This window comes from Propithecus coquereli, unplaced genomic scaffold (genome assembly GCF_000956105.1).
Source record: "Propithecus coquereli isolate 6110/MARCELLA unplaced genomic scaffold, Pcoq_1.0 Scaffold154, whole genome shotgun sequence".
Lineage (NCBI taxonomy): Eukaryota > Metazoa > Chordata > Mammalia > Primates > Indriidae > Propithecus > Propithecus coquereli.
The window spans coordinates 1,080,645-1,097,780 of NW_012139858.1; the positions used below are offsets into that span (position 1 = coordinate 1,080,645).

At 42.5% G+C, this 17,136-nt stretch overlaps 1 protein-coding gene across 2 annotated transcripts; it reads left to right on the top strand.

Moving 5' to 3' along the window:
* The first annotated feature begins 1,497 nt into the window (after window positions 1–1,497).
* AMACR (alpha-methylacyl-CoA racemase) lies at window positions 1,498–17,130 on the top strand. Of its 2 annotated transcripts, XM_012640529.1 has the most exons (6): window positions 1,498–2,107; window positions 4,046–4,189; window positions 5,199–5,359; window positions 10,331–10,511; window positions 15,594–15,673; window positions 16,586–17,130. In XM_012640529.1, the coding sequence occupies exons 1-6, from the start codon at window positions 1,843–1,845 to the stop codon at window positions 16,622–16,624; spliced, it is 870 nt and encodes a 289-aa protein (XP_012495983.1). In that variant the 5' UTR covers window positions 1,498–1,842; the 3' UTR covers window positions 16,625–17,130. The 2 variants fall into 2 exon arrangements, with proteins under 2 accessions (XP_012495983.1, XP_012495982.1); XM_012640528.1 differs by lacking the exon at window positions 15,594–15,673 and having other exon boundaries at window positions 1,774–2,107.
* The last annotated feature ends 6 nt before the right edge of the window (window positions 17,131–17,136 follow it).

Consider the following 17,136-nt stretch of genomic DNA (forward strand, 5'->3'; position numbering starts at 1 on the left):
GATTTTTAGAATAACAAGTTGGTGCCTCTTGAATAGTGGGGTAAGGAGGAACAAGAAAGAGACACAATTCAGCCTGTAAGAAAGTATGTGTCCCATGCAGGAAGGAAGGATCTGAGAGTCACGTGAGATTTCCCAGACCTGTCTCTACCTTGTCCGAGCCTTTGGATGACCCATATCTTTATAAGTAAAGCTTGATGCTAGGTAAGATCTCTGATTCATGTGAATCTGATCCTGGGTGTTAGCTCAAGCTTAAGCTATATCTGTACTATACGGACGAAATGTTTTTTTTGTTTGTTTGTTTGTTTTTGAGACAGAGTTTCACTCTGTTGCCTGGGCTGGAGTGCCCTGGTGTCAGCCTAGCTCGCAACAACCTCAAACTCCTGGGCTCAAGCGATCCTCCTGCCTCAGCCTCCAGGGTAGCTGGGACTACAGGCACACACCACCACACCCAGCTAATTTTTATATTTTTAGCAGAGACGGGTCTCTCACCCTTGCTCAGGCTAGTCTCCAGCTCCTGACCTCAAGCGATACTCCCACCTCGGCCTCCCAGAGTGCTAGGATTACAGGCATGAGCCACCATGCCCGCGACCTGGATGAAATATTAATGTATCAATCTGGATATCTGCTATATCATTCTTTGTAATTTTCTCTAAGTTTCTCAGAATAAAAACAAAAGAGATGGGGGTAAGGAAACTTATACATGAACAAAGGTAGGAACCAGAGATAGAGACAGGCAAGGGGGACATCAGAGATGGAGGAAAAGAGAAGGTCCCTGCCTCTAGTGGGAGGCAACTCCTCATAAGGAAAGCCAAAAGACACCTGAAGTAATTCTAAAACTCACCAAGTCTTGCCTAAAAGATCTTGCTTACAATTGTGCCAAGTTTCGCTTTTGATTTTATCATCTGCCTCAAAATACATAAACCCACCAACACTAAGGATTAGTGCAGAGATTTCTCTGGCACCCACTTCTGGCTCGGTTCAAATTCTTAGAGACGTCAAAAATTATGCTAGGCCACCTACACACACACTATACCTAGAAGAGAGAAAGTGATTTGTAAAAGTAGTGGGACTATTTGAGATTATTTTATTGTATTTTTTAAAAAGATCGTGTATTAAAGTTGAAAACTGGAAATCGTTAATTATTCATAGACACGTCAGATGGCAAATCGAAAAAGATTTCTAACGCTCTCATTTAGCTCTCATGAGCATCAGCTACACCCTTTCAAGTTGTTCTAAGTTTCCCTAGTGTAGCTGGAACTTCTTCTTCTTTTTTTTTTTTAGATATATATATAACCCACAAAGTTTGTAACTCAATACGAACGCAGCTAGGAGGGATCCCAAACCGCTTCTGGATGAAATTATAGGGTAGCTAGCTAAGAAGTAGGGGCAATGAACGAGACAACCTGCAACATATGGAAAGAAATGCCTTTGCATTATTTTTACGTATTTATGTACTAATACTTTCATTTCTCTAGGGTCGGGCAGGAGAAGGGGCTCAAATGGCACAAGGGCTGGGGATCGCCATGGTGAGAATCAAAGCGTCTTGACAGGGCAGAGAATCAAAGCGTCTTGACAGGTTGATCCCAAGATCAACCCCTGCAATGTATGACTTGAAGGCCAGAGGAAAAGGAAAGCAGCTGACGGACTTGGCAACCGGCGACCAGCCTCGCAGTCAGCTGCACCCAGAGGGAGACCGCAGGAAAGCGCGCCAGTGCGCAGACTCCGCGGGCGCGCGCAGGCGCACGAGGAAGGGAGTGCGCCGGCAGGAGCGCCGGGACCTGCATAGGGTTCTGGCAGGCAGGCGGTTGCCGGGGCAGTGGGCACCTCGGTCTCGTTTTTCAGATGCGGCTGGAAGCCGCTATGGCGCTGAGGGGCATCTGCGTCTTGGAGCTGGCCGGCCTGGCCCCGGGCCCGTTCTGCGGTATGATCCTGGCTGACTTCGGGGCGCAGGTGGTGCGCGTGGACCGGCCCGGCGCGAGCGGCGACGTGAGCCACTTGTCCCGCGGCAAGCGCTCGCTGGTGCTGGACCTGAAGCGGCCGCGGGGCGCGGCAGTGCTGCGGCGCATGTGCGCCCGGGCGGACGTGCTGCTGGAGCCCTTCCGCAGCGGTGAGCCCCGGGCCCGACGCGGGCTGGAGGCGGGCTGGACGCGGGGAAGCTTCCCGCGGAAGAGAGGGAGCCTGGCCGTTTCACTGAGGCTGCGCCTGCCACACCTTTGCCCTGTTGCCACATAAACCCTTGTCCGTCCTGGCCTTTCTGGATCTTTCTGTCTCATTTGATATTGTTTGTGATCATTCGTCCCTTGAGATGATTCTCCAGAACGGGTTCTGAGATACTGCTGCTGCTATTTTCTTTTTGCCTCTCTGACTTCTTCCCAAGTCCCTCCATTTTTCTAAGAACCTTTCTGTATTTGCCTTTCTTAATTATTTGAGGGTCTTCAGCCCTGTGAGAATCTATTGAGAGCCATAGATTCTCTCTCCGGAAGGCTGCACATAGGTACATAGCCATTTAGCAATTATTTGGGGGTGGTGTCCCTTCTCAAACCACCCGCGGAGCCAGGCTAACGCTCCCTGCCTTGAATGCTGGTGTTCCCAAGTTTCAGCATCAGCTCATTTCTCTACTTTGCGCTTCGCTCCCTGGAGCCACCTTATCCATTCCCTTTGTTTTCACTTTTTATAGACAGGTGATGCTCAAATCTGTAACTGTGCCCCGCTCTTTCAGAGCCGCAGACTGCTGGCATCCACAGGTCCTGGACAGTGCCATCCGGCCCTCCCCCAGGCAACTTCCACACATCCCAAACCTGGCCTTTCCTCTTTCCCCCTTAAAGTGACATCTCCTCCTGCTGCATAATTTATCTCAGTGAATGGAACCAATATCCACCTACTTGCCTGAAACAGAAGCCTATACTTCATCCTTGACTCCAATTTTCCTTTCACCCCACCTGATTTTGGTGATCATTAATCCAGTCATTCTTTCTTACCAGACTTGGGATTCTTTCTTTCCATACCTGCTAAATCTGCCTTGGCAGTAGTGTGACGACATTGTAAAAACTGGTGTTTGGGTTTAGTATCGCTCCAGTTCTTTCTCAGACAGCTGCCAGTGTTGCTCAAGTACAAATCTAAAGCATTGCCTGGTCTATAGCAGGAAGTCAATAAATGTCCAGTGAATGAATTGAATGTCTGCTCTGAAATGCCAGGCTTGTTGAACTGTATTAACTCATCTAACCTTCACAACCGTATTTGAAGATTGTAACAATAATAATTTAATAATTAGGATTATATCGTGATTTAACGATGCCCTGTTTGAAGAAGAAGGAGGCTCAGCATGGTTAAACAATTTGTCCAAGATTTTGTAATTAGGAGGAAGGTAGAGCTGTGAGTAAGGATATAACCTCCAGGTAAGGTGTTGTAGCTGGTGTTTATGTAGGTGGGTTCTTGTGATTTATTATAGCCTTAGAAAGATGATGACAGTTTATTATGTAATCTTGATTACTTTTAATGCCAGGAGACTTTAGGTGCGAGTTATCTGGGTGTTTTGCAAATAAATGACCAAGTGCTTGTTAATAGCTTACAAGCTCTCAGGTGCTGTTGTAGCTAACCTTTCCAAGGACATGTACTGAGCCTTTTTCAGGAAGGTACTGATGCTAGGTAGTTAGGGGCCTGTGTGCTGGAGGAGCTCCTGAGCTGATAGGGAAGATGGGTACACGCATATGTAAACACAGTGCGAGGTAGGAGGTGGTAGGCACTGATGCGGACATAGGGAAAAAAGCCACTGACTAAAGGGATGAGATGGCTGCTTAGGGGATTGAGTGGGTTTGGCATACCTAGAGGGAAATAGGGAAGTGCCAGAAGAAATAACATCCTGAAGCTACACTTCCCAGAAATGGTGATTTTTCTCTTTCGCTCCTTAACTGCTGGAAACATGCTATCAGCCCATAACCAATGTTGTTATTATAATAGTATTATTTGCAAGAGTGCTATTTTATGTTCTAGAAAGAAATTATCCCCATCCTCAATTCATCTCTTAAAATCGTTACTTTTCTCTTAGGTGTCATGGAGCAACTCAAGCTCGGCCCAGAGATTCTGCAGGGGGAGAATCCAAAGCTTATCTATGCCAGGCTGAGTGGATTTGGCCAGTCAGGAAGATTTTCCAGGGTAGCTGGCCATGATATCAACTATTTGGCTTTGTCAGGTATGTTGAAAGAAAAAATAATTTTTCTATGCTTTTTATTTGTTCCTAGTCAGGATTTACAGGTACAGTGATTAACAAAAATTTTTAAAGGCGAAGATTTAAATATTTATCAGAATCAATAAGGAGAACATGGTTGTTTAAAATGGGTTGGTTTGGGTCTTGGAACAATCATTCTCAACCTCCCCCCTCCCCTATCTTAACATATTTGGAAGATAATAAATTCTTACTAGTAGCATTTATTTACTACATTTGTGGAGTCAATTCTCAGACAAGGCCCTGGGGGAATTAAGAGACTTAGTGGTAGTAGGGATGGTTCCTTTGGAGTTTGAAAACATGGATATAGTTTCACTCTGACAGCCTCCTACCACCACCTCCATTGAGAAACGTTGCCCGAGTCATCATTTCACACTTCTATGAATACTAGAAAAAGCCCGTAGTTTTGAGGTCCTGATATCACTTTATTAGAATTTTTGCCTGTGAGAATGGCCTGATTCTAGAATTCTAAGAACTGTGTGTTGTTGACTAAAGGAAATCTCAGATTTTCTGTGAGTTACACATTTAAAGGCTGAGGAAAGCATTGGGTCTAGAATTGGCTTTTCACATCTATTTTAAAATTTAATCCCTTTTCTTTTTCTTACGTATGATTATTTTCTTGCATCTGTTCCCAATGAGAATGAAAGTGCATTATACTGTTTTCAAGCCACAATATAAATTAACAATAAATATTTTTTTCCCAAAACTCAGTAAGTAAAAACTTGGCAATAAGATTTTGAAAATGTCACTTGGAATAAGGTTTTAGAGAGGCATAAACCAGCAAAATAAGGAGCCTGTCTTGTGCGAAAGCCTATTTATAAGTTTGCTGAATAGATTCAGATTTGGAAAAGTGTTACGTACTGGTTTTCACTTAGGTCAGTGACTAGAGAGACTGGTTATTCCTCTAAAGTGTTCATGTATTTATTTAAAAGAGACATTAAATTTGAAAGAGACAGATTTATTTTTAATGATGTAGGTGTTCTATCCAAAATTGGCAGAAGTGGTGAGAATCCGTATCCGCCGTTGAATCTCCTGGCTGACTTTGGTGGCGGTGGCCTCATGTGCGCGTTGGGCATTATGATGGCTCTTTTTGAACGCACACGCTCTGGCAAAGGTCAGGTCATTGATGCGAATATGGTGAGTATTAATTGGGGGAAATGATAGGCCTGCCACTTATTCCTAAGTACAATGTATGGTTGCCTCAAGTCTCTTTTTAAACAAGAGATAAATGAAATTTGAAGTTTGAATCCAAGTTACCAACAATGTCCTTTTCTTTAAAATAGCCTCATATCCTTTAATATATGTCAGAATGTCATATTTTGATAATCTGTTTGTGGAGTCATTTCTCAAAATTTTTTGTGACTTACCTGATTCCTATATTGTATTATACTGTACTTTCCCCAAGTTATTTCTTGTGCTTAGAACACAGTTTTGAAGCAATCCTCATTTAAAACTGAGTTCAAGAAGTCTCCCTTAGTAGGTAGAGAACGTTCTCGAGGATGCCGATGTGAAATGGACCTTCCTGTCTAGACCTTCCTGCTGCATTTTGTAGGGGATGGTCCGATACCACAATGCTTCTGTTTGTTCACCGTCATACATCAGGTGCTTGCCTCATGCTCTGCTGAGCTCTTGCCTTGTGCGATTTCTTCTAATCCTTGCAACAACAGCTTCATTTGGAATCCATTATTATTTTAAAGAGGAGGAAACTGAAGCATAGTCATTTGCCCAAGGTCTCACAGCTAGTTGGTAAGAGAGGCCAATCCAGTACCACTACTTGTTTGCATTGTCACAGACATTGGGGGTGGGATGGAGAGTGGATTTGAGGGAGATGAGGCTGGGGGCAGAGCAACCAGTTATTGAATTATTGTTGAAGAGATCAGAGCAGTATTAAAGCAGTTAATGGTAGGGTTGGTTTGGATTTAAGGGATATTTGAGCTGTAAAATTGCTGGGAATTGGTGATGGAATGGCAGGGAAGGAAGCGGAAGGAATTGGGGCTGGTGCCCATATTTCTGGCTTGGATGACCTGGTTGGTGGGTGTCGCTGGCACGTGGCAGGAAGACTACTGCAGGACGAGGCAGTGTGGAGCAGTGGTCACGAGCACAGACTGGCAGCCGGCTGCCTCCATCCCAGCCATGCCAGTTACCAGCGCTGTGATCTTGGGTAAGTTACCAAACCTCTCTGTGCCTCAGTTTCTATTATAAAATGGAGATAATGGCATCTACCTCGTAGCCTTGTTAGAAAATTGAGTTCATCCGTTGTCCAGTGTGTAAACAGTGCCTGGCATAGAGCAGGCATTCTGTACGAGTTTGTCATTGTGATTGTTTTCACTAGAAGAAAGGGAATTCAGTTTTGATCATTTTAAATTTGACGTACCTTTCATATATCTGGGTGGAATCCTTGAGGTTAGGGATTGGAAATAGATTTTGGAGTCATATGGGGAGTAATTTGAGAGCCACGTGAGACTGTGTGGCCCACTAGGGAAGGGGACAGAACACTTGTGTTTAAGGTGCACTGGGCAAGGAAGAGAAGCAGAGACTGAGGAGAGTGAAGTAGATAACCAGAAGGGAGTGTTGTCCTGGAAACCAAGGAAAAGAAATGGGCAGAGGGTCAAATGTTGGGGGATACCTCAAGAGTTTAAAGACTGAGGTATCAGTTGAATCGGGTCATTGGTGAGCTTTGCAAAATTCATTTACCAGAGTGTCCTCATCTCCGAAGCCTTGATTCCCTGTTCCCTTCTCCTCGTGGGTGAATCACGCCTAACCCTATACTGAGTCTGTGCCTTGGGTACTGTCGTCAGGGCACATCTCACATTGCCCTTTGTGCCCCCTTATGAAGTGTATTTCAGTAGTAGTAGAATGTGATTTATCCTGTATGTCCAGCTCCTGGCGCAGTCCTGGCACAGTGTCAGTGTGAGATAGCAGCAGAGCAGCACTGGCTTTACACCACCCCCTGCCGAGCTCAGGGCCGGGTGCCTTCCGTGTGGTGTCCCTCCTCCCACCCACACAACTTCCTGAGGGAGATACACTCACTGTCATGTGGCGTTGAAGACTTTACAGCTCAGAAAGGTCAACTGCCTTCTTCTAAAGCAGGTGGAGGGCTGGGCATGGTGGCTCACACCTGTAATCCCAGCACTTTGGGAGGCTGAGATGGGAGGATCACTTGAGGTCAGGAGTTCGAGGTTGCAGTGAGCTATGTTTGTGCCACTGCTTTCCAGCCTGGGCAACAGAGCCAGACCCTGTCTCTAAGAAAAAATAAATAAAAAAAGAAAGCAGGTGGTGGAAAGGGTCAGAAGCACTGCCCCCAGGCAGTTTGACCCTAAAGCTCCAACTTTCAATCACTTCCCTCTATTTCTTCCAGTGGGCACAGTCCCTGGAGTCCAGAAGGAATGAACTGAGAGCAAACTTTGTGTCAAGGAGAATTTAAGGCTAAATACTTATCTAGTAATAATTTGAATAATTTACTAAATACATGCAATTGATTATTTATAGTCAAATATAAATAGAAGGTGATTGCTGCTTTCATCAGAACATACCTAATCAGAATTGAATAATGTGTAACCTAAACATCTGTACCCCCATAATATGCGGAAATAAAAAAAAAAGAATTACATAATGATTAGGAGATAGTAAGGTGTTAGCATATTTGAAACTTTCTTCAGGTTCATGTTGGCTGATTAAGGCCAAACTTATCAGTAAATTGTATTAATTACTTCTTCATCACTGGGAACCTTTATGACACAGTTGTAAAAGCCGATTAGGGGGAGGTGGATACTTTCTTATAGGCCAGTAGTTTTCACAAATCCTTGGCAGCAGAATCCTTGACCCAGGCCTGCTTGTGAAGACTTTTCATAGTGCTGTTTCCTTGGAAACCGTAGTTAAGATAATTGCGGGATGTGGGGTCCATTAGCTGTACTCACCCCTGATCTAGGGGAGCGCAGCTGACCTGGGGGCGCTGAGAGCTGGACTGCCGGGTGCTGGCCTACATGATGGAACAGTTTCCAAGGTTGGTGGGGAATTGAGGCTGCAGTTTCCCTGCATCAGGGGACTCTGGTCTGTGGCAGCATTCAGGGTGTGTGGGTGAGGGGCCAAGAGAAGCCACGTGCATGGGTAGCTACCGCCAGGCCTCACGATGAGATGAGGATTGTTTCTGCTATCTCTTGTCCTATACCTTTCTGTGACGCTAAGTAAAGATAGGATTTGATCACAGCCTGGTTTTGTCCTGAGAGGGCCAAACTAGACCTGTAACTGTTAGTGCCCCTGTATGTCATCAGGACATCCAGCGTGTAAAAGAGGTTAAAGGAGTATTTTATTAGCATAAATCTATTTTATATTCTGTTTACATATTCAATGTTTATATATTGTGCTGTCAGACTAGTGAAGCTGTTTTGATGAACACAAACACTTGAAGTTAGGGCTTATGGGTGATGTTCTCATCACTTTCTAAGTATTCGGTTTGTTACTACATTTTGTTGGACCCAATGTTAGGAAAATCCCAAGTCACAGGGATTAGTTAGAAGTATCTATAGTTTTTAAGTAGCTTGCTTCAAATTTCAGATTATATTTCATTTATGATGAAGCAGAAGAGGAATGTCTTATTTCACTACAGTATCTAAAAACTTCTTACATTTTTGGCCTGAATACAAAAGTCCGATAAGCAGTATTCAGAACTCTCTGTCAAAGCTCTCTCTAATATGACAACCTGACTTGCTTCAAGTTTGTTTGTTATTTCCCCATTGATTATGAGGCTTTGACGAGGGTAAGGCCTGAACCGAAAGCAGGTACTCGCATATGATAGATACTAAATTATTGGGTTTTGTGTGAGCAGGCCCAAATTAATAGGGAAAAAGACATATGCAGAGCAAAAGTTTTCCTTCATTGTGTTTCAAAGGCAAGGTCAAATTCATGCAAAATTGGAAAGAGAAGCTAGTAATAAATAAGTTGAGGCTGTGATGTGTTAGAATTTGGTATAGGACACATCTAAATATATAGTTAGCGTTAGACATAAGCATCAGAAAGCATCAAATATATTTAAAATAGTATACATATGTATGCATATGTATATGTGTGTGTATATAAATGTGGAATGCTCTAAGATCTGTGTAACCCAGTCTTAAAAAAAAAGCACTGCCATAGGCCACTTATGTGAACTCAACTTTGGTGATGACAGAGATCACAGCCATAAATTCAGGTGTGCATGAGATTTCAAGTTGAAGGGAAGATTGGAATGTATCCAAAGATATATTTTATGGTTGTTTTATAGCAAGTAACTGAGAAATTTCAAGCTAGCAGTTGGAACGGCGCCCCCCCTGTTGGTAACCTCTGAGACAAGGATGCTTTGATGGCCTTCTCCCTGGGGTACTGGAATCATTAGATCGTAAAAGCCATAAAGATCGGGACGTCTTCTTTAGGTAGCCCAGTGCGTCCAGCCTTGGAGTTTGAGCCTTGTGATAATCGTACCTGAGCGTGCGGATTTACTCCTGTTGGTTCAGGACTCCCTGGGAAGGTGACTTGCCCAAACTAGTTTGTCGGGACTCAGAAAACCTGTACACCTGCCACCCATATTGCTAAATTTATTTCGTAACTTTCTAGTGATTATTAAAAATGAGGTATGTTAAATACTCAAATACGATTTTCTCGGGGTTAGAGTCAAGCTAGAATAAGCTAAATTTAACTGTAATGTGATATGTGATATGCTTCATATATCTGTGTGTATGTGTTTATAGGTATTGAGATCAGAAGATGGATTTTTCAAAACCTTTTTGCTTTATTTTTAACTTTTTATCCTGGTAGTTTTTAACATATATGAAAGTAGAGAATAATGAACTTCTAAGTACTCTCACTTAGCCAATCTTATTTGAAAGGGAGGACAAAATAAATTCCTTCTAAGTCTTATAGAAGGCTGAATAGAGCAGCCAATTGTTATTCTGCCATAAAGTCACTCTAACTCGCTTTCTAGAAATATCAAAGAAGTTGTATAATTAGATATAATCTTCATATACTCCAAAATAAGCATTTTTACACAAATATTTTTTAAAGACCCAAAGAAGAATTAATCATGCTTTTACACATGAATTATTTTGATTCATATTATATTTTGCTTCTTCAAAGGTGGAAGGAACAGCATATCTAAGTTCTTTTCTGTGGAAAACTCAAGAATTGTGGACACAACCTCGAGGACAGAACATATTGGATGGGGGAGCACCTTTCTACACGACTTATAAGACAGCGGACGGGGAATTCATGGCTGTGGGAGCGATAGAACCCCAGTTCTACCAGCTGTTGCTCAAAGGTGGGTAACGTTGCTGTGGGTTCTTTGGCCTCTATTTGGAGGCCTTTTAAAATCCATGCTGTCTTCTATCATATATCCACTTTCTAATTAACCTAATTCTAGCCATCAATATATTATGGGGCATTTGCCCCATCTTTTAAATTGACAGGTAATTTTACTAATCTATAAAACAGCTGAGAGTTTTGAAAAATAATAATGCCTTTTGTGTGGGATATTTAGTACTTTTATTACATTTCACCTTATAGTATTGAATGCTTTGTTCTCTTCTTGCTTTTTTGTTTTTTGTTTTTTTGTTTTTGAGACAGATTCTCACTTTGTCACCCTGGCTAGAATGCAGTGGCATTATTGTCGCTCACTGCAAGTTCCAGCTCCTGGGCTCAAGCAATCCTCTTGCCTCAGCCTCCCGAGTAGCTGGAACTATAGGCGTGTGCCACCACGCCTGGTTACTTTTTATATTTTTAGTAGAGGTGGGGTCTCACTCTTGCTGAGACTGGTCTTGGACTCCTGAGCTCAAGCAATCCTCCCACCTCGGCCTCCCAGAGTGCTAGGATTACAGGTGTGAGCCACCATGCCTGTCCTACTTTTCTTTTTAATGATTGTCTTGGCTATTCAGGGACCCCTGCATCTGTATGAATTTTAGGGTCAGCTTGCCTGTTTCTGCACAAAAGGCTGCTGGCATTTTGATAGGGGATGTGTTCAATCTGTACATCAATCCTGAGGAGTATTACTGTCTTAAGAATATTAAGCCGGCCGGGCACGGTGGCTCACGCCTGTAATCCTAGCTCTCTGGGAGGCCGAGGTGGGCGGATTGTTTGAGCTCAGGAGTTCGAGACCAGCCTGAGCAAGAGTGAGACCCCGCCTCTACTAAAATTAGAAAGAAATTAATCGACCAACTAAAAATATATAGAAAAAATTAGCCGGGCATGGTGGCGCATGCCTGTAGTCCCAGCTACTCGGGAGGCTGAGGCAGGAGGATCGCTTGAGCCCAGGAGTTTGAGGTTGCTGTGAGCTAGGATGACGCCACAGCACTCACTCTAGCCCGGGCAAAAAGAGTGAGACTCTTGTCTCAAAAAAAAAAAAAAAAAAGAATATTAAGCCTTCCCAGGAGGATTATTTGAGCTCAGAAATTGGAGATGAGCCTGAGCAACATAGCAAGGCTCCTCTGTAAAAAAAAGAAAAGAAAAGAAAAGAAAAAAGTATATATAAAGCCTTCCAGTCTATGAACATGGGTTACTTTCCATTAATTAATTAATTAAGCTTTAGAGACAAGGTTTCTCTCTGTTGTCAAACTCCTGGGCACAAGTGATCTTCCCACCTCAGTCTCCTGAGTAGCTGGGACTACAGGTGTGTGTATGGAGATGGGATCTCACTGTGTTGTTCAGGCTAGTCTCAAACTCTTGGCCTCAAGTGATTCCTCCTACCTCAGCCTCCCAAAGTACTGGTATTATAGGCATGAGCCACTGCACCTGATCAAATTTAGGTCTTCTTTAACTTCTTTCAGTGATACTTTGTAATTTTCGGTGTACAAGCACTACACATTTTTGGTTAAATTTATTCTGAAGAATAGTATTCTTTTTTGTGTTACTGTCAATGGAAACATTTTCAGATGTTCATTACTGGTGTGTGGAAATGCAGTTGTTTTTCGTGTATCGATTTTGTGTCCTGCAACCTTACTGAGCTTGTTTATTAGTTCTAGGTATGGATCTTTGAGTTTATCTTACTTGAGTTCCTTGAGCTTTTGGGATGTGTAGATGAATGTTTTTCATCGAATTTGAGAATTTTCAGATATTCTTTCTTTAAGGATTCTTTCTGTCCTTTTTTTCCTCTCCTTTTGAGACTCCCTTAATACATATTTTGGTATATTTGATGGTGTCTCACAAGTCTCTGAGGCTCTGTTCAGTTTTCTTTTACTTCCCCAGACTAGATAATCTCAATTGCTCTCTCTCTCTCTGATTCTTTCTCCTGCCAGTTCACATCTGCTGTTGAGATATTCCCCTATAGTAAATTTTTTGTTATTGTTATTTTCAATTCTAAAGTTTCTATGTGGTTCTTTTTAAAAATTATTTCTATCTCTTTACTGATATTCCCTATTGATGAGACATTGTTCTTATCCTTTCTTTTAATTCTTTAGATATGATTTCCTTCAGTGTTTGAACATATTGAAAATAGCTGATTTAAAGTCTTTGTCTACTAAGTCTGACATCTGGCTTCCTTAGGGACAATTTCTGTTGATTCCTTTTATGTGTGTGTGTGAATCATACTTTCCTACTTCTTTGCGTGCCTCAATTTTTTTGCTGAAACTGAACATTTTAAATAATTTAATGTGCCAACTCTGAAAATCAGGTCTCCCCTTTCCTCCGTTGGACTCCCTGGTCCTAGATTTTTGTTGCTGTTTGTTTGCTTGATGACTTTCTTGTATTAAGTCTGTATTCTTTGGCACATGCAGCCACCAGAGTCAGCTCAGTTAGCTTAGTGGTTGGCTAATGATGGGACAGAAATGTCCTTAGATGCCTTGAACCAGTAAATCTCCCATCGTTTTCTGAAGCATTCTGTGTCTTAACTTCTAGCTTGCGAAGAGCCTCAAGGCCAGGCAGAGGTAAGACACGAGGGCTTCTCAGCTCCCTCCTGATGTTCAGGCAGCCTTGCACGCGTGTATGTGCGCAGCCCTCTCAGGAATTCTTAATACTTTCTCAGGAATATGTTGGCACTTTTCAAAGCCCCCTGTAGATATCCTATTCCCCAGTTTTTTCAGCTTCTCATTAACCCCAACAAATAACACCACCTCCGACAGCTGCCAGATTAAATAAAATTGCCACTCGTTTTTTTTTAAACAAATGTTTTAGGGGTAGAGCAGAGTAAGCTCTGAGTCAGATGAAATAAAGACAGGCCCTGAGAATGGAGCCTTTCAGGGCACTGCCAGACAAGCCAAATAATGATAGTTCTCTGGGGTTGGGGTTTTGGGGGAGCTCCAAACTCATTCTGCCCCCTCCAAGGGCCGTTATCCTGATGGTTTTCACATCTCCCATAGTTGAGAGGTGTTGGTTTTCATGACCGCCACAGAGCTGGGGAGAGAGGGATGAAATTAACCCAAGTTCTAACACCACAAAGCTCACTGTCTTACCAAGATTCTGCTGTTTTTCTTGAATAAATGCTCCTTGGAGTGTTACAAGCTTTTAGTTAATTTCTAAAATTATGAAAAAGTTCATTCTGACAATTTTTGCTAGTGTTCTCATTGCTTTTATGCAAGTTTTTGAAGTTCCTTATTCTGCCATTCTAGAAGTTAACTCCCCTCCTGGTGTAATTTGTTATTTTAAAACATGGACAATAGTCCTCCCTTATCTGTGGGGATATATTCCAAGTCTCCCAGCAGATACCTGAAACCGTGGATGATACTAAACCTGATCGCTGTCACTCAGGACACATTTCTGTTCATGTCCTCCATCCACAAATTTAATGCCTTTTCTGTCTTCCACTAAGCACCTGTTACACACTGTGGCTTTTGCAGTTCGGGGTGTGACAGCAAAACTAGCATAAATTTCTTTTTCCTTTTTCACAATTTACAAATAGAAGATTCATTCTTATCATAGATCTTAGCAACCTCAGTGTACAGTTTTCTTCCTTTCTTTATCACATCAAGAACTTTTACCTTTTCACTTAAAAGAAGCACTTTACAGCTTCTCTTTGGCATATCCGCATTGCCAGCATCGCTACTCTTGCACTTTGGGCCATTATGAAGTGAAATAGGGTGACCTGAACACAAGCACTGTGATACCTTGACAGTCGATCTAATGACCAGGACAGCTCCTGAGTGACGAAGGGTCAGTGGTGTCCACGGCGTGGATATGCTGGATAGGGACAGGGCAGGATGGTGGGAAATTTCAACACTCTACTCAGAATGGCACACAGTTTAAACTTATGAATTGTTTATTTCTGGAATTTTCATTCAGTATTTTCAGACCTCCTTTGACTGGGGGTAGCTGAAACCACAGAAAGCGAAGCCACAGGTAATGGGGGAGATGCCAGTGAGTGTGGAGTGCTAATTTCCAACATCCACGCTGCACCTCAGTGAATGAGCCTTCCTGGAAGTACTGAAAAATGAAACAAGATGTTTTTCAACAGACTAATTGCTCCAGCCCCTCGACTCCTGATCACCATCTCTTGTGTTTTCTCCTGCTGAGTCTAAACGCCGTAATCCTCCTGATTATTTGTAAAGCCACCCGTCTTTGCACCCACAGCCTTTTGTGGGCAGGATGGGAGATTGTGGGCTGAGAAGGGGTGATCGGCAGTGGAAGAGCTGGAGTAGGGAGGAGTTGCGGTAGAACCTGGGGTCTTTTGATTTCTAGTATTCTTCCAACATACAAACTATGACCTGTGTGATCTCAAGTATAATATTTGTTAGACAACATAATGGCTCCAGCTTTATTTAGTGTTATGATTTTGATTAAAAAATCTGTTTAAAAACCATGCAAAGATGTTTCCAACAGTAGCTATGATCTATATTGCTGCCTTTCACTAACTGCTCATTTTATATGCTTTTTAATCACAGAGTTTGGGGCAGTCAGGAAAGAGAAAGCCAAGTGAAAGACATTGTTAAAAACATTTCTTTGTAAATTATAATGATAACGTGAAAGTATGGCTTCAATCTGTCCTGGTATTTGAATAGGACAAGTGGCTACAAAGGAAAATTTACTTGTATCCCACAGGTGGCTGTTTACAAACATCCAGAACTGTGTGAGTTCTTCTTATTTTCTCACATCCCTCAAAACCCTGAGAAGAGGTTGCAGTATTCATGTCTTCTTACCTCTGGAGGGACTTTGGCATCTTCAGAGCGCCTTACAATTAGCCATTGATCTTCAATATGGTAGAGAAGGACAGGATGATAAATGTGAGAATTACTTGATTAACTTGGCTAAACTTACATAAAATATAAAGAAAACATCCTTTCATTATCACTTGACACTTAACCATCAAAATTTAAAACCCTTTTATATGAGGGAAGAAAAGTGACAGTTACACCAAACTCTTGGACAGTGGCCCTTTGGGCATAATTTAATGAGCACTGGTGTTCGGGTGTCTCTGCAGGGCTACGCTCACCTGGTCAGCAAAGGAAGCACAGATGGAGTCCTGAGCTAGAGATGCCATCCTTCCTGCTAAGTCCCCAGGTGGCTGCTTCCTTCTGCCCTGCGCTGTGGTGCTGGCCGGCCTGTCAAGGCCTTTTCATGCCAGAGAGGAAAGTCTGCATGCCCCGCTGCCGAGTGGCTGCTGATAACGTTCTGTCATACCTACTGTAGGAGCAGTTTACATGAGTCTTTGGCTATCTCACAAGTCCTTTATTCTTAATACACAGCCTCTTTCAAGCTCTTTTATTTTTTATTTTTTTAATTTTCATTTATTACTTATTTATTTTATTGTTTTAGAGATGGGAATCTTGCTGTGTCACCCAGGCTGGTCGCAAACTCCTGGGCTCAAGAGATCCTCCTGCCTCAGCCTCCCGGGTAACTGGGACTATAGCCATGGGCCACTGGGTCTGGCGATGGCAGCTCTTTTATTTTACCAAGATAAAAAGAAATGGATATTATTTATAAAATTGCAATCTTGAATTTAATCATTTGTCTTCAGGCTTCTTCCTTGAAAACTGAGCTAGTCAAGTGCAAAATTGTTTGAAGTTTATTTTTTATAGGGTTTGGGTGCATTATATAAAATATGAGGTTGCTTTAATTCAATAGGACAGATAGTAATGTCCTGAGTAAATTTCTTTTTCAAAACCTACTCAGAGGAAAGAAATAAATTTCTGTAAAGTAGACCATTAAAAATAGACTACTTTCGCTGAAATGTAAATAATAAAATCTTGGCAATGACAAGTCTGATTCGAGTCCCGTTGCACCTGCTACCTCTGTCCTCTCCAGGCTGTATTCAACTTCAAACTGACTCTGAACTGCTTTTCTTGACTCATTTGAGAAGCCCTTATTGAATATCTTATTCGGGACAGCATGATGGGCTCAACATTCATTTTTATGGACTGTAATCACTCTACCCAAAGCATAGTAATTTAAGAAATTGTGTTTTTCCCTCAGGACTTGGACTGCAATCTGATGAACTTCCCCATCAGATGAGCATGATGGATTGGCCAGAAATGAAGAAGAAGTTTGCAGATGTATTTGCAAAGAAGACAAAGGCAGAGTGGTGTCAAATCTTTGATGGCACAGATGCGTGTGTGACTCCAGTTCTGACCTTTGAAGAGGTTGTCCATCATGATCATAACAAGGAACGGGGCTCCTTTATCACTGGCGAGGAGCAGGACGTGAGCCCCCGCCCTGCACCTCTGCTATCCAACACCCCTGCCATCCCTTCTTCCAAAAGAGATCCTTTTGTGGGAGAACACAGCAAGGAGATACTTAAAGAATTTGGATTCAGCCAGGAAGAGATTGATCAGCTTAACTCAGATAAAATCATTGAAACTAATAAACCAAAAGCTAATCTCTAACTTCCAGGCCTGCACCTCAAATGAATTTGAATGCTGCATTTATGGTATAGAGCAGCACATAAAATTGTGTGCATGGAAACATGCAAGAGCAGAATCACAGTGCTCCAACTATTCTAATCAAGAAACAACTGAAGGCCGGGC